The sequence below is a fragment of the Anas acuta genome, chromosome 14 (assembly GCF_963932015.1).
Source record: "Anas acuta chromosome 14, bAnaAcu1.1, whole genome shotgun sequence".
In the NCBI taxonomy this organism is placed as follows: domain Eukaryota; kingdom Metazoa; phylum Chordata; class Aves; order Anseriformes; family Anatidae; genus Anas; species Anas acuta.
Genome location: NC_088992.1, coordinates 12,693,283 through 12,710,051, shown reverse-complemented (window position 1 = coordinate 12,710,051; position 16,769 = coordinate 12,693,283). Strand labels below are relative to the sequence as shown.

Genomic DNA, 16,769 nt, shown 5'->3' with positions numbered 1-16,769 from the left:
GTATGAAACCAAAGCATACCCCATTCAAAGTCACATTGACCCAGATATTTTCCAGTCTTTATGCCTGCCTCTCAACCTCTGTGCTCTGCACTCACAGACTTTATCTGCACCACAGACAACATCCTACTTCTCTCCATTTGTCAGACAAGAAAGAACAAGGCACATCGTTCACTGACGTTTTATTGAAAGAGAAATATTTCAAAGTATTTCTCTCCACAGGATGAAAAACATTCAAGGTCTGGAAGGAAACGGCTTCCCCAGTCCAACAATTCTAAATGATCTTAGAATCTTTTTAGGGTTCTCTGGCACACTGATGTCCAGTTGAGACAGAAGCAGAAAATGAGGCAAAAATGTGAAAATTAAACAAGTGAAGGACTTCACTGCAACTCTACAAATGTTTTGTTTTTTTTTTTTTTTTTTTGATCTGCCCCAATACTATGTAAAGTAAAATTCAAGGGATGCACCTGAAACACTCAGTAAGAATATAAAGATATTGTGAGGCAGTGCAGGGAGAAAATTAGAAGGGACAAAGCCCAGATGGAACTCATTCTGCCTAATGCTCTTAAGGACAATGAAAATGTTTTCATAAATACACAAACAAGAAAATGTGGAGTAAGAAGACTCTTCATCTTTTCTTAGATGTGAAAGGAAACATAGTGACAAGAAATCATCTCCTTAAAGCCTTTTTGGCCTCAGTCTTTAGAAGCAAGTCCATTTTTCTCTAGGTACCCCATCCCCTCACAACCTGCTAGTTACAGACAGGGAGCAGAATGAAGCCCTCATAATCCACAAGGACATGGTCAGTGATCTGTTAAAGTACATAGACCTATGCAAGTCAGTGGGGCCAGATGGGATCCACATGAGGGTACAGAGGGAACTGGCCAAAGCTCTCACCAAGCCACTTTCCATCATCAGTCCTGGCTAATTGTTGTGGTCCACTCAAACGGGTGGTTAGCAGTTGAAAGCTGATCAGGAGTGGTGACCCCCAGGTCTCAGTATCAGGGCCAGTTCTCTTCAGTATCTTTATCAAGATTTGGATGAAGGGATTGAGTGCATCCTCACTACGTTTTCAGATGACACCAAGTTTGGCATGAGTTTTGATCTCCTTGAGGATAGGAAGGCTTTGCAGAGGGATCTGGATAGGTTGGGCTGATGGTCTGAGGCCAGCAGTATGTGGTTCAACAAGGCGAAGTGACAGGTCCTGTACTTGGGTTCAAACAACCCCATGCAGTGCTACAGGCTGGGGGAAGAGTGGCTGGAAAGCTGCCAGGCTGAAGGAAACCTCTGAGGACTGGTTGATAGATGACAATATGAACCAGCAGTATGCTCACGTGTCCAAGAAAGCCAACAGTATCCTGACTTGTACCAGAAATATTCCAGCCAGCAGGGCTAGGGAAGTGATTGTTCCTCTGTACTCATCTCTGGTGAGGCCACACCTCAAATACAGTCTTCACATTTGAGCCCCTCACTACAAGAAGGACACTGAGTTGCTAGAGCATGTCCAAATAAGAGTAAACGGAGCTATGGAAGGGTTTAGAGAAGTAGACTTACAAGGAGCATCTGTGCGACCTGAGTTGTTGAGCCTGGAGAAAAGAGGACTTAGGGCAGACCTTATCATGATCTACAATTACCTTAAAGGGGGCCACAGCAAAGTGTGGATTGGCCTCTTCTCCCAAGCACCAAGTGTTAAGGAGACGGAAATAGGCTAAATGGTGCACCAGGGGAGGTTTAGGCTGGATGTTAGGAAAAATGTATTTCCTCAAAGGGTTGTGAATTATTGGAACAGGCTGCCCAGGGAAGTAGTTGAATCACTGTCCTTGGAGATTTTCAAAAAGCTTAGAGACATGGGTTAATGGTGAACTTAACAATGCTAGGGAAAAGGTTGGGCATACCACATGTTTGCCAGCAATACCACTTCCAGCTCCATTCTTCAGAGATCAGTGCTCTAAGGCTCCACGTGCTAGCAAGAGACATTCACACATGAAGAATTCCCAAACTATTTCCAACTATTAGGATTGCCTTCCCTTTTCAGCAAAGGAGATCATCTAAGGTCGAATGAATTACCCAGCGCATTTCTTCACAACATTCACAAAGACTACACCATGGACACATCAAAAGACAATTTGTTTCATCACATTATCAGGATGTAATATAATCACTGTGAAGAGAATAAACAAAATGCAGCTAAGTTATACACATTAACATTTTTGAGCATTCGTAGTAGTAGGGCATGTAAAGTAGATAGTAGGGAATTAATTCCCCAGAAGGCTCTCCCAAAGATCCCAATACAAGCTCATACCATATGAAACTGTAAATGTAAAGGCTTTAATGTGGGAACCTTACTCATGCTAAATCTTGTGAGCACTGAAGACATATTCAGTTTGAGCTTCTGTTTCATTTCCCTTATTCACAAAAATTTGTCTTCAGATGGTTTATAATACCTTCTCAAGGGAGATAAAGATTTGCTACTAAACCACATAAACATATACAATTCCTCCATAATTGCTGGAAGAATTTCCAAATTACTCCCAAATGCTATGATTGCCTTCCTTCTTCGTGACAGCCTGAAGGACATAATTAAAGGACCAATTGCCCAGTGCATTTCTTCACATGCAACATGGATAGCACCAGACAATTTTTTTCTCACCACGTTATCATGATGTAATACAAACATTAAGAAGAAAATAAATGATATGCAGCTAGGTTATACACGTGGATGTTTTTCAGAATTCATAGTACTAGAGCATGTAAGGTAGACAGTAGGGAATGAATTCTACAGAAGATAACCCAAAAATCCCAATACAAGCTCAATAACATACCTCAGGCAAAAACTAATCAGTAGACAGACTTCAAAGTGCATAAACCACAGATGTGTGTGGAATGAAATAAACAAAAGTAGCAGAGAAAGGAGCATCTGTCCTTCTATAGCCCCTCACACAATGCTCCCCCAACCTGACAACTCAAAACTTCCACAATTTCAATACTTTCACCCTCAGAATTTGCAAGCAAGTCTCATCAAAGGAAAAGTTCAACTGACTATTTCCCAGTATCAAGTACTGCGCACAACCACACCATCCAAGTATACCATGAAGGGAGCTACATCTCTCTGCAAGCTTCTAAGGCCTGCTAATGAGGTAAGGGGAAAGACAGAGAGGATACATTCTCCAGATACTGGATCTTCGTAAATATATGTGTAAAGGAATGTCCCTCTCCTTTTAGAGCATGGGCTGTTCCACGCAAGACATGTCTCTTCTACTAACTTTATGTTTACATCCACTACCCAGACGAAAACAAACAAACAAAAATGCACAAGTACCCTCATGTCTCCATTCTTCTACACCAGCTCCAACTCAAATACTCAGCTGGTGGTTTACATGAGCAAGGCCCATGTACACATAACACATTCATCAACAAGGCTCTGTGCTAGTACTGATCACTCAACCTACACACACAGACAAAAGACTAGGAAAAAAAATCAAACAAGCAGCAGAAGGAAGCATTCAAAGAGAAAGTCTGGTAAAGGTGTCACCTGTGCCACCGTGAATGTGGCACAATCTTCTCTCTGCGCAGGAAAATGCCTCCCAAGATCACCAAGAAATGACGCAGGTGTCATGCTGCAAGCAAAGCACTACAGTTTTCATCTGGACTTCATTTCTATAAATATTCATCTGCTCTATTCCATTGTTCCGTGATATGGCCTGCATATCTCCAATGAATATAAGTGTTGAGAGCACAGAAGACAGATTCAGTTTGAGCTTCTGTTTCATTTCCCTTACACACAAATATTTGTCTCATGATGGCTTATAGGAACGTCTCAAGGGAAATAACAAATTGATGCAATACTAGCTTCGAATTTACAATATAAAAGGCGAATCGAGAAATGCAAAATATGAAGCAAAAGCTTCCTGAAAAGAAAGATCAGAAAATGGAATACAACTAGGGAGAAACACTATAGCACAAAGCAGATTAAGGAGGTGAATTAAGGAGGATTTTTATGTGTACGTGTATTAGAAGCCATTATACACAGACATCATAGCTCTACAAGCAGTTTCTCTGCAGAATACTATAGCATCAAAAGACTAGCATTCCCTTTGAGGAAAGCAAAACCAGGATCAAATGGTGCAAAAATGCTGCAGGCATGGTCGAAATTATAAAATCAAACATAATATATGCTACAGTAATTTCCATTCACAATCAAATCATACCACTGCTCAAAGAATATCACCACTAATCACACCTTCTTTTCAAATTCAGGACCAAGATCTCAAATTCACTCTACATTCAAAGCATTCAATTAAAACACTCTTAATAATTAGCTTCGAAATATATGTCGATCACTAATAAGGGCTTATAATTCAGTAACATTTTAGGGGGAACGACAGTGGGGAGGGAAAGGCAAGGAGCAGGGAGGGAGGCAAGCGCCGAGACGGAGGGCGTCGGGGTGTCCGGAGCGACTGACTCACCGGGAGGGCGTCGGGCGGTGCGCCGCGGGCGCCGGCAGCGTCTTCCCCGAGCAGCGGCGCAGCCTTGTCGGGCGGCGGCCGCGCCGGGAGGGTGTTGCAGCAGCTGTCGGCCGCCCAGCGCCGCTGGCTCTTGCGCGAGTCGGCCGTGAGCGACACCTCGTGCGAGTAGGAGTGCAGGAAGGCGCGGACGCCGTCGATGCCCACGAAGTGCGAGGCCGGCACGCCGCGCAAGGCGCCGCTGGCCGGCGGCAGCAGTTGCGAGCGGCGCCAGCGCCGCAGGCGCAGCGCCAGCAGCAGCAGCAGGAAGGCGACGAAGAGGCACGACACGGCCGCCACGGCCAGCACCAGCCAGCGCGTCAGGCTGCCGCCGGGCTCGGCCGGCGCCGCCGCGCTGCCCAGCTCCGACAGCAGCTCGGCCACGCTCTCGGCCAGCACCACCGTCAGCGTGGCCGTGGCCGACAGCGCCGGCCGGCCCTGGTCCTTCACCACCACCACCAGGCTGTGCCTGGGCGCGTCGCGGGCCAGCGGCGAGCGCGCCGTGCGCACCTCGCCGCTGTGCAGCCCCACGCGGAACAGCCCCGGCTCCGTCGCCTTGGCCAGCTCGTAGGACAGCCACGCGTTCTGCCCCGCGTCCGCGTCCACCGCCACCACCTTGGCCACCAGCGCGCCGGGCTCCGCCGAGCGCGGCGCCAGCTCCACGCCCGTCCAGCCCGCGCCCGCCGCCGCCGCCGCCGCCGGCGGGTACAGCACCTGCGGCGCGTTGTCGTTCTCGTCCACGATCAGCAGCCGCACCGACACGTTGCTGCTCAGCGCCGGCGCGCCGCCGTCCTCCGCCCGCACCCACAGCCCCACCTCGCGCACCTCCTCGTAGTCGAACGAGCGCAGCGCGTACAGCGCGCCCGTCTCCGCCTGCACCGACACGTAGGACGACAGCGGCGCGCCCCGCACGCGCCCCTCCGCCAGCCGGTAGCGCACGCGCGCGTTCTGCCCCCAGTCCGCGTCCCACGCCCGCACCGTCAGCACCAGCGCGCCCTCGGCGTTGTTCTCGGGCAGACGGGCGCTGTAGCGCGCCTCCGCGAACACCGGCGCGTTGTCGTTCACGTCCAGCACGCGCAGCGCCAGCACCGCGCTGCTCCGCAGCGACGGCGACCCGCCGTCCGACGCCCACACCGTCACGTTGTACTCCGACACCTCCTCCCGGTCCAGCTCCCGCGACGTCACCACGCTGTAGTAATTGTCCAGCTCCCGCTCCAGGCGGAACGGGACGCTCTCCGCGATGCTGCACCGCACCTCGCCGTTGGCGCCCGAGTCGCGGTCCTGCACGTGCAGCAGGGCCACCACCGTCCCCGGCGGCGCGTCCTCCGAGATCTCGCTCAGCGCCGACCGCACCGAAATCTCGGGCGCGTTGTCGTTCACGTCTGTCACCGAAATCGAGACCGTAGCCGTGTCGAACAGCTCCCCGCTATCCCGTGCTTGCACCCTGAATTCGTAGGAGTCGCCTTCCTCGAAGTCCAGGCTCCTCAACAGCCTGATCGATCCCGTCTCCGGATCCAGAAAAACTTTGTCTGTTAGCTCGGCTGTCACTTTTATCACTGAATATTTAACCTCGCTGTTGATTCCCTCGTCGGCGTCAGTGGCCGTGAGGGTGAGGAGCGTGGAGCCCACGGGCACGTCCTCGGGCACGCGCACCGCGTACACCGCCTGGCTGAACACGGGCGCGTTGTCGTTGGCGTCCAGCACACACACGCGGATGCGCGCCGTGCCCGTCCGTGCCGGCTCGCCGCCGTCGCTCGCCCTCAGCACCAGCTCGTGAAACGCCGCCTCCTCCCGGTCCAGCGCCTTGGCCAGCACCAGCTCGGGGCGCTTCTCGCCGTCGGCTCCCGCCTGCACGGACAGCGAGAAGTGCTCGTCGCCGCTCAGCTCGTAGCTCTGCAGGGAATTCATTCCCACGTCCGGGTCGTGAGCCTCGACCAGGGGAAAGCGCGACCCAGGAGCTGTCGTCTCGCTCATTCTCAGTTCCTTTTCGGCTTCTCCAAAGCTGGGCGCGTTGTCATTAATGTCCGTGATTTCCACTTCTATCCTGTAAACTTTCATCTCCCCCTCCACGATCACCTCACAGCGCAGTACACATTGCTCCATCAGCCGGCACAGCTGCTCTCTATCTAGCCTCTCTGCCGTCACCAGGTGGCCACTGTTCGCATGCAGAGTGAAATACCGCGTCCTATCTGCCGACACCACTCGGGCGCCGCGATCGCGGAGGGCCGCCGGCTGCAGCGCCAGGTCCTTGGCCACGTCGCCCACGAAAGAGCCCTTGGGCAGCTCCTCGGGCACCGAGTAGCGCAGCTGTCCCCACGCCGCCTCCCATGCCGTCACCAACACGCAGCACAGCAGCGCTCGCTGCCTCCGGCCCCAGAGCCCTTCTCTCGCCGCGCACATCTCCGACACGGCCCCGCCGCCACCGGACGCCCGCCGACAGCTCCCTCCGCTCGACTCTTAGCCTAGGGCTCCGGATCAGACTCCTTCTCCGGCTCTTCCTCCGTTATCCTTTTCCAGCTCCGGCCCCGCCGCCGGCCGATTTGGCCAGTCCCTCCGCCTCTCTGGAGCTCGGATCCGTACCGCGGGGCTGCTCGCAGTCCGCAAAGCCGACACAGCGAGCGAGAGAGCCGGGCTGCAGCGGGCGGGGCTAGCTGCAGCGCTCCGCTCCTTCCTCTCCTCTCCTCCGTGGTGAACAGCGGCGCCCGCAGCCTCCGCACGGCACTGCACGCACGGCTCACAGCGAGCGCCGCCGCCCTGCCTCTTCCGCGGAAACCTTCTGCCCCCGTTGACGCGGCGCCTCGGTATATTCCCCTGCGACACGGCCCAGCGCCAATGCGCTTGCTTCCACAAAGCCTTCTCTTCTTCGAGGAGAAGATGGAATTCATTCTGGTCTTCATGGCCGTCATGGTCAGAATGAAGGTAGCCGCCTCTTCTTTATATCGTAGTTCTACTGCATTGCAGGTAAAATTATACGTTTTAATTTGACCTCAAAGTAATTATCGCCCTTACACCATATGTCAGGACAGTCTCTTCACGGAATTCCAGAAATCGTTTCTATAGTCCTTCTTGAATGAATATTTCCTTGTCTCTCCAACACTTTACATTCATTTAAATCTAACATTCGTTGATAATTTGTGCTGTCGTTTCAATGTCAACAACTGATATAAAACAGTTCTCCCTGTACATGTGCAACATCAAGGAATCAACAGGTGCCTTCAGTACTCTGAGAAGCCTGGGCACTCACTCCACATCCCTGTTATTTAGCAAAGCAGTCTGCGCACTCGCCTCTGATCAGTTTCCCCCACTATAAATGCAGTCCAGAAGATCACAACACCAGAAGATGCTTTTCTAACTTTCATTCACTTAAACGGTTTTCCAGAAAAATGCCTACCCACAAAACGGAAGAAAAACCTAGGGCATTCACTTTGAATGTATCAGAGAACCATGGGACACGAGCATGCCAGTGTACACAGAGGTGTAAGATGAGGGCACAATTTGGCATCACTTATCAAACACGTCTACTACATTAATTTGAGAAACAAAGCCAAAGGAAGACCATGAAATATCTCGAGCATTAAGCATCAGTCATATTTTCCTCAATCTGTCATGCTGAATCACTGGATCTCATTCTACACAGTCAGCGTTCACATTCATGGCTACCGGTTATTACATCAGAGCTTGGCATCAGTTACAGCCCTAGATTATTGCTTTAATGGAACACCTGCTCCCACAGTACCCTTCTGCTCTTCTGTGACTTCACCTTCATAAATGGTGGTGACTCCAGTCTGCACCCTTTCACCTCAGATACCTCTACTCCATAGGCACTTTCTGCCAAATACTTTATTCTCAGGGAAACATCATTGCCTCTTAGGACAGGAACACCATGATCAGAACAGAAATGGCATAGCCCTTGGCATCAGGCATGAAAACAGAGCATTCCCCAGCCAAAGGTACACTGATCCAACTATTTTCTAGACTCTAGGCCTTTCTAGTCTGCAGTCACAGACTTTATTTGTGTCATGGACAACATCCTACTTCTCACCATAGGTAAGAGCAGAAAGAAAAGGGCATATAATTCTCTGACACTTTACTGAAACAGAGATATATCAAAGAAGTTCTTTTCTAATAGATCTTCCAGTCTTTTTAGGGGTCTCTGTCTCACTCAGGCCCAGTCCACAGCAAACAAGGCAAAAATGTGAAAATTGCACAAATGAAGGACTTCACTGTCACTCTACAGATCTCCTTTTTTAAAAAATCTGCCTCAACATTAGATAGAATGAAATTCCAGGGATGTACTTCCATTACTCAGGAGATGTTTTAGGTTGCATGAAGTGAAAATTATTAGGGCCAAAGCCCAGCTGGAGCTCAAGCTGGCTATTGGTCTTAGAGACATCAAAAATTATTTTATAAATACAAAAACAAGAAAAGGAGGACCAAAGACAAGCTCCATCTGTTATTGGATGTGGAGGGGAAACACAGTGACAAGAGATGATCGCCCCAATGCGTTTTGGTCATAGTCTTTAGCAACAAGACCTATTTTTCTCTGGGTACACAATCCCCTGACTACCAGGTAGATAGGGACAGGAAGCAGAATGAAGACCTCATAATCCATGAGAAAAGGGTCAGCAACCTGCTAAACTACTTAGACATATGCAAGTCTATGGGGCCAGAAGGCTAAGAGATGGGTCCTTTGTTTGGGTCACAGCAATCCCATGCAGTGCTACAGACTGCGAAAAGAAGACTGGCTCAAAAGCTGGCTGGCCAAAAGCTACCTCCGAGTATTGGTCAATAGCCAGCAGTGTGGCCGAGAGATACAGCAGCATCTGGACTTGTATCAGAAATAGTCTGGCTAGCAGGACTACAGAAGTGATTGTCCCTCTGTACTCGGCTCTCGTGAGGATGCACCTCAAATACTGTGATCAGTTTTGGACCTCTCACTACAGGAAGGTTACTGAGGTGCTGAAGCAGACCAAAGCATGGCAACGGAATTGCTGAAGGGTCTAGAGGACAGGTCTCATTAGGAGCGGCTGACAGAGATGGGGTTGTTTAGCCTAGAGAAAAGGAGGCTCAGGGCAGATCTAATCGTGTTCTACAATTACCTTAAAGGGGGGCTACAGCAAAGTGGGAATCAGCCTGTTGCCAAGAACCATGTGATAAAACAATAGGAAATGGCCTCAGATTGCTGCAGTAGAGGTTTACATTGGATATTAGGGAATTGTGTTTCACTGAAAAGACTGTGAAATATTCACAAAGGCTGCCCATTGATGTAGTTGAGTTGCCAACATTGAAGGTCTTCAGAGTTGTGAGCATGTAGAACTTAGTGACATGGTTTAATGGTAGATGATCTAAGAGGTCTTTTCTTACCTAAAGGATTCCAGGATTCTATGAACACAGCTGTTGTCATAGCACGTGTCTGTTATCAAAGCCACTTCCAGCTCCATTTTTGTGAGGTCAGGGTTCAAAGGATCCTCTTTCCACCAAGAGAATATCACACACAAAGAATTCTTGAACTACTCCCAGCTGTTATGTTTGCCTTCCCTATTCATAACAGGCAGACAGACTTCATTAAAAGACCAATTGCCCAGCCCACTTCTTCACAATGTGCACAGAGACTATACCATGGACAGCTCTAAAGACGTTTCTTTCCAATACATTAACATGACCTAACATTGTGAAGAAAATAAATGTTATGCAGCTTGTTTATATGCATTTATATTTTTTATATTTATATATTTTTCAGTATTCATAGTAGTAGACCACATAACGTAGACAGTAGGGGAGGAATTCTACAGAAGGCTCTTTGAAAGATCCCAATAATATCAATAACATTTCACAGGAAAAAACTATTGACCAGACAGACTTCAAAGAGCATAAACCACAGCTTTGTGAGGAATGGAATAACTAAAACAAGAGAAAGGACCACCAGCCCTTCTACAGCCCCTCACACAACATTCCCTCAACACGTTACCTCAAACCTTCATAACTTCAATGCTTTTCTTTCACCATCACAATTTGCAAGCAAATCTCACCAAAGGAAAAGTTCAACAAAAGCTTTCCCAATCTCACGCACAATGTACAAGCTCACCTTCAAAGTATACCATGAAGGGAGCTACATTTCTCTGCAAGTATCTAAAGCCTCCTAAAGAGATAAGGGACAGAGAGGATTCTTTCTGCAACAAAGACAGGGTCCTCCTCAATACATCAGTAAGGAAATGTCCCTCTGCTTTAAGTATATGCGCTGTTCCATGGAGACATGCCTCTTCTACTAAAATCATGTTTACATCTACTCCCCAGACAAAAAAAAAAAAAGGAGAACACACAAACACCCTGGTATCTCCAGTCTTCCACACCAGCTCTGACTTTGATGACATACAAACCTACTGGCTAACATAGCCAAGGCACATGGACACATAACACATTCCCCAACAAAGCTATGCTGCTACTGACAACACAACCTACATGCAGGGAAGAAACACCAGGAAAAGAAAATACTGGACCTGCAGTACAAAGAAGCATTCAAAAAGAAAGTGTGGTAGAGAAAATCACTGGACATGGGCCACACTCTTCTCTCTGCACTGGAAAAGGCCTCCCTAAACCACCAAGACATCACTGAGGTTTTAAGCTGCAAGCAAAGCCCTAGAGAATTCATCTGGACTTCATTTTAAGAAACGTTCATCAGCTGTCATCTGTTTTTCCATGAGGTGGCCTGCTCATAGTCAATGAATATGAAAATGTAAACGGAAAGGCCATATTACGGGGAACTTTCTCATACCACGTCTCATGACCAATGAAGACAGATTCAGTGTCAGCTTTTGTTTCATTTCCCATATAAACAAATATTTCTCTGATTATACCTGATAGGACCTTCTCAAGGCAGATAAGGATTTGCTGCAATTCAAATGTCGCATTTGCAAACATAAAGGTCCTAGCCAGAAAAGGAAAATATGAAGCACAACCTTCCTGAAAACAAAGACCTGAAAACGGAATTATAGCTATGAAGAAACAATTTGGCACAAAGTTATAATAAATAGGAGTGAAGTAATGAAAATTCTCACAGGTATTATAAGCCATAATACGCAGGCATCATAACACCACATGCACAGTTTTTCTGCAATGCATTTTATTACCAGAGAATTAAAGTAGCCTTTCAGGGCAAGAAAATCAGAACAAAATGCTGCATAAATGCTTCAGGAATTGGCACAAATTAGGAAGTCAAACCTTTGACTGAACGATATCACTGTTGAGCTACTTGATTCCACATTCAAAAAGCAAAAAAATAAATAAAAAAAATAAACAAACAACAACAAAAACAAACAGAAACAAACAAAAAATATTCCACTCACCATCTTTGCTCTGCATTCACAGCATTCATTTGCACCATTCACAACATCCAAGTTCTAGCCACATGGAGGCCACTGGCAAGAGCATTTCATCCAGTGACATTTTAAGGAAACATGAGGATATTAAAGACTGTCCTGACAGCACTAAACAGTCACACTGGGAATAGAAACAGCTCTCCCACTCCTATAACTCTAATACATCTTCCAGTCTTTTCAGGGTTCTCCAGCATTTTGTCATAGACAACAAAGCAAAAACGTGAAAAAGACAGAAGAGGAACAAGAAAATAGGACAGGAATCCAATCTCATGCTTCATGCAACATTTTCAATTCTAGTCAAATATTACGCAGCACAAATTAAAGCCTAAAAAGACACGTTACCCAGGCCATTATTCCACCACACACACTGAAACAGCAGCACAGAAGAATATAAAGACATTTCTCTGCTCAAACCATCTTCATGCAGCAAGAGAACAGTTGTACAGAGTAGAAAGGAAAAGCAGCTAAGTGAAACATGAGGTCCTTGAATATTGTTTCAAGACCATCCCAATCCACTAAAACACAGTGCAGGCATTCTCATTCATTATTAGAATTCACTATTGGAATTTACTGTTACTGAGAATAGTGAGTGCTGAATGGGTTAACGGAAAGATGCATCTTGCCTTCCAGATATTCTAACATGGAAAGAAAAATTCCACCTATTTCATCACCAGAGCACGGCCCATGAAAGCATATCACATTCCTCAACACAGCTATGCTCATAACTCAGCCTACCCAGGTAGACAAAAGACCCGGAAAAGATAAAATCAGACAAGCAAAAAAAGCATTCAAAGAGAAAGTGTGGTAGAGAAATTCACAGGAAAGACTGCATGGACTTCTGTGCATTCAGGAAAACACCTCCATAGAGCACCAAGAAATAGCTCAGGTCTTAAGCCTTCCTCTGCACTGTACAGTAGGGACATCATAGGAGGACAAGCTCATCAACTCTCTTCAGTTTTTCCATGCTATGCCCTGCATATCTCAAATGAAAATGAAACTATAAATGTAATTATCTTACTATGGGGCCTTTTCTCATGACAAGTCTAGTGAGCAATTGGTTTCCCTTATACACAAAATCTTGTTTCCAGATGGCTTATAAGACGTTCTAATGGGAGATACGGATTTGCTGCAATAGAAACTTTGCATTTTCAAATGTAAAAGTCCTCAAAAAAACGGGAAATATGAAACACAACCTTCCTGCAAACAAAGGCTTGAAAATGGAATTACAACTAGGAAGAAATGCTACACCCCTATGCAGATAGCGTAGACTAATGAGGATTTTCACAGGTATTAGAAGGTATTATACTAAGGTATCATACCTCTGCATACACAGTTTTTGTACAGAAAACACCAGAGGATTAGCGTTGCCTTTCAGGAAAGCAAAACCAGGATCAAATGGTGCAAAACTGCCGCAGGCATTCTCAAAATTATGAAATCAAACTTAATATATACTACAGAAATTGGTATTCACAATAAAATCGTACCACTGCCCAAACAATATCACCACATATCACACATTCTATTCAGATGCAGAACCAACGTCCCAACACCACTCCTCTATATTTACAGCATTCAGTTGCACCACTCTCAATATTCTCCTTCCAACTGTATCTCAACAGCTAATAAGGGCTTATCATTCTGGGACATCGCGAGGGGAAGCAGAACACCGAGGCAAAGGCAATGAGCGGGAAGGGAGGCAAGAGCCGAGACGGAGGGCGTCGGGGTGTCCGGAGCGACTGACTCACCGGGAGGGCGTCGGGCGGTGCGCCGCGGGCGCCGGCAGCGTCTTCCCCGAGCAGCGGCGCGGCCTTGTCGGGCGGCGGCCGCGCCGGGAGCGTGTTGCAGCAGCTGTCGGCCGCCCAGCGCCGCTGGCTCTTGCGCGAGTCGGCCGTGAGCGACACCTCGTGCGAGTAGGAGTGCAGGAAGGCGCGGACGCCGTCGATGCCCACGAAGTGCGAGGCCGGCACGCCGCGCAAGGCGCCGCTGGCCGGCGGCAGCAGCTGCGAGCGGCGCCAGCGCCGCAGGCGCAGCGCCAGCAGCAGCAGCAGGAAGGCGACGAAGAGGCACGACACGGCCGCCACGGCCAGCACCAGCCAGCGCGTCAGGCTGCCGCCGGGCTCGGCCGGCGCCGCCGCGCTGCCCAGCTCCGACAGCAGCTCGGCCACGCTCTCGGCCAGCACCACCGTCAGCGTGGCCGTGGCCGACAGCGCCGGCCGGCCCTGGTCCTTCACCACCACCACCAGGCTGTGCCTGGGCGCGTCGCGGGCCAGCGGCGAGCGCGCCGTGCGCACCTCGCCGCTGTGCAGCCCCACGCGGAACAGCCCCGGCTCCGTCGCCTTGGCCAGCTCGTAGGACAGCCACGCGTTCTGCCCCGCGTCCGCGTCCACCGCCACCACCTTGGCCACCAGCGCGCCGGGCTCCGCCGAGCGCGGCGCCAGCTCCACGCCCGTCCAGCCCGCGCCCGCCGCCGACGCCGGCGGGTACAGCACCTGCGGCGCGTTGTCGTTCTCGTCCACGATCAGCAGCCGCACCGACACGTTGCTGCTCAGCGCCGGCGCGCCGCCGTCCTCCGCCCGCACGCACAGCCCCACCTCGCGCACCTCCTCGTAGTCGAACGAGCGCAGCGCGTACAGCGCGCCCGTCTCCGCCTGCACCGACACGTAGGACGACAGCGGCGCGCCCCGCACGCGCCCCTCCGCCAGCCGGTAGCGCACGCGCGCGTTCTGCCCCCAGTCCGCGTCCCACGCCCGCACCGTCAGCACCAGCGCGCCCTCGGCGTTGTTCTCGGGCAGACGGGCGCTGTAGCGCGCCTCCGCGAACACCGGCGCGTTGTCGTTCACGTCCAGCACGCGCAGCGCCAGCACCGCGCTGCTCCGCAGCGACGGCGACCCGCCGTCCGACGCCCACACCGTCACGTTGTACTCCGACACCTCCTCCCGGTCCAGCTCCCGCGACGTCACCACGCTGTAGTAATTGTCCAGCTCCCGCTCCAGGCGGAACGGGACGCTCTCCGCGATGCTGCACCGCACCTCGCCGTTGGCGCCCGAGTCGCGGTCCTGCACGTGCAGCAGGGCCACCACCGTCCCCGGCGGCGCGTCCTCCGAGATCTCGCTCAGCGCCGACCGTACCGAAATCTCGGGCGCGTTATCGTTCACGTCGCTCACCGAGATTGTGACTAGAGCCGTGTCGAAAAGCTCCCCGGTATCCCGTGCATGTACCTCCATTTCGTAGGAGTCTTCTTCCTCGAAGTCCAGGCTCCTCAACAGCCTGATCGATCCCGTCTCGGGATCCAGGTGGAAAATCTTCAAGCCTTTGTCAGTGATTTTCTCAAATAAGTATTTCATATCGCTATTAAGTCCGTCGTCGGCGTCGGTGGCCGTGAGGGTGACGAGCGTGGAGCCCACGGGCACGTCCTCGGGCACGCGCACAGCGTACACCGCCTGGCTGAACACGGGCGCGTTGTCGTTGGCGTCCAGCACAGACACGCGGATGCGCGCAGTGCCCGTCCGCGACGGCTCGCCGCCGTCGCTCGCCCTCAGCACCAGCTCGTGAAACGCCGCCTCCTCCCGGTCCAGCGCCTTGGCCAGCACCAGCTCGGGACGCTTCTCGCCGTCGGCTCCCGCCTGCACGGACAGCGAGAAGTGCTCGTCGCCGCTCAGCTCGTAGCTCTGCAGGGAATTCACTCCCACGTCCAGGTCTCGAGCCTCGATCAGGGGAAAGCGCGACCCGGCAGGTGTCATCTCGCTCATTCTCAGTTCCTTTTCAGCCTCTCGGAAGCTGGGGGCGTTGTCATTAATGTCCGTGATTTCCACTTCGATCCTGTAAATTTTCATCTCCCCCTCCACGATTACCTCACAGCGCAGCACGCATCGCTGCACGCCATCGCACAGCTGCTCTCTATCTAGCCTCTCCGCCGTCACCAGGTGGCCGCTGTTCGCATGCAGAGCAAAATACTGCGTCCTATCTGCCGACACCACTCGGGCGCCGCGATCGCGGAGCGCCGGCAGCTGCAGCGCCAGGTCCTTGGCCACGTCGCCCACGAAAGAGCCCTTGGGCAGCTCCTCGGGCACCGAGTAGCGCAGCTGCCCCCACGCCGCCTCCCACGCCGCTACCAACACGCAGCACAGCAGAGCTCGCTGCCTCCGGCCCCAGCGCCCTTCTCTCGCCGCGCACATCTCCGACACGGCCCCGCCGCCACCTCTCCAGCTCCGTCTGCAGCTGCGGATCAGGGTCTAGCTTCGGCTCCCGCTTCCGTCCCGCCTCGGCTCAGGCCCCGCCGCCGCCCGCTTTGGTCGGCCCCTCGGACTCTCCGTAGCTCGGTTCCGTACCGCGGGGACACTCGCATACCGTACGACCGCCGATACAGTGAGCGAGCGAGCCTGGCCGCAGCGGGCGGGGCTGGCTGCAGTGCTCCGCTCCTTCCTCTCCTCTCCTCTCCTCTCCTCCGTGGTGAACAGCGGCGCCCACAGTCTCCGCCCGGCACTGCACGCACGGCTCACAGCGAACGCCGCCGCCCTGCCTCTTCCGCGGAAACCTTCGGTCCCCGTTGACGCGGCGCCTCGGCACATTCCCCTGTGATAAGGCCCAGAGTCGTTACGCTTTCTTCTGCAACACCTTCTCTTCTACGAGGAAATGATGTAGAGCATTCCGGTCTTGAGGTTGGTTATGAGCACAGGGAATGTAAAGGGCTTTTCTTGATATCTTAGTTCTACTGCATGGCAGGTAAAATTATACGTTTTAATTTGACCTCAAAGTAATTATCGCCCTTACACCATGTGTGCAGGACAGTAATTTCAAGGAATTTCAGAGATCGTTTTTGCAGTCCTTCTTGAATGAATATTTCCTTGTCACTCCAACAATTTATATTCATTTAAATCTTACTTTCGTTGATAAT

General features: G+C 51.0%; 2 protein-coding genes and 1 pseudogene across 2 annotated transcripts in view; all 3 read right to left on the bottom strand.

Moving 5' to 3' along the window:
* Nucleotides 1–16,769, bottom strand: part of LOC137864440 (protocadherin gamma-C5-like) — a 186,499-nt gene that overhangs the window by 78,445 nt on the left and 91,285 nt on the right. The window lies entirely within an intron of this gene.
* On the bottom strand, nucleotides 398–7,239 carry LOC137864453 (protocadherin gamma-A2 pseudogene; annotated as a pseudogene).
* On the bottom strand, nucleotides 7,370–16,251 carry LOC137864448 (protocadherin gamma-A10-like). Its single transcript, XM_068698546.1, has one exon. The coding sequence runs from the start codon at nucleotides 16,048–16,050 to the stop codon at nucleotides 13,495–13,497; it is 2,556 nt and encodes an 851-aa protein (XP_068554647.1). The 5' UTR covers nucleotides 16,051–16,251; the 3' UTR covers nucleotides 7,370–13,494.

What these genes read in the sequence shown, in the direction of transcription:
- LOC137864448 (XM_068698546.1), bottom strand. Translation starts at nt 16,050, where the DNA reads ATGTGCGCGGCGAGAGAAGGGCGCTGGGGCCGGAGGCAGCGAGCTCTG.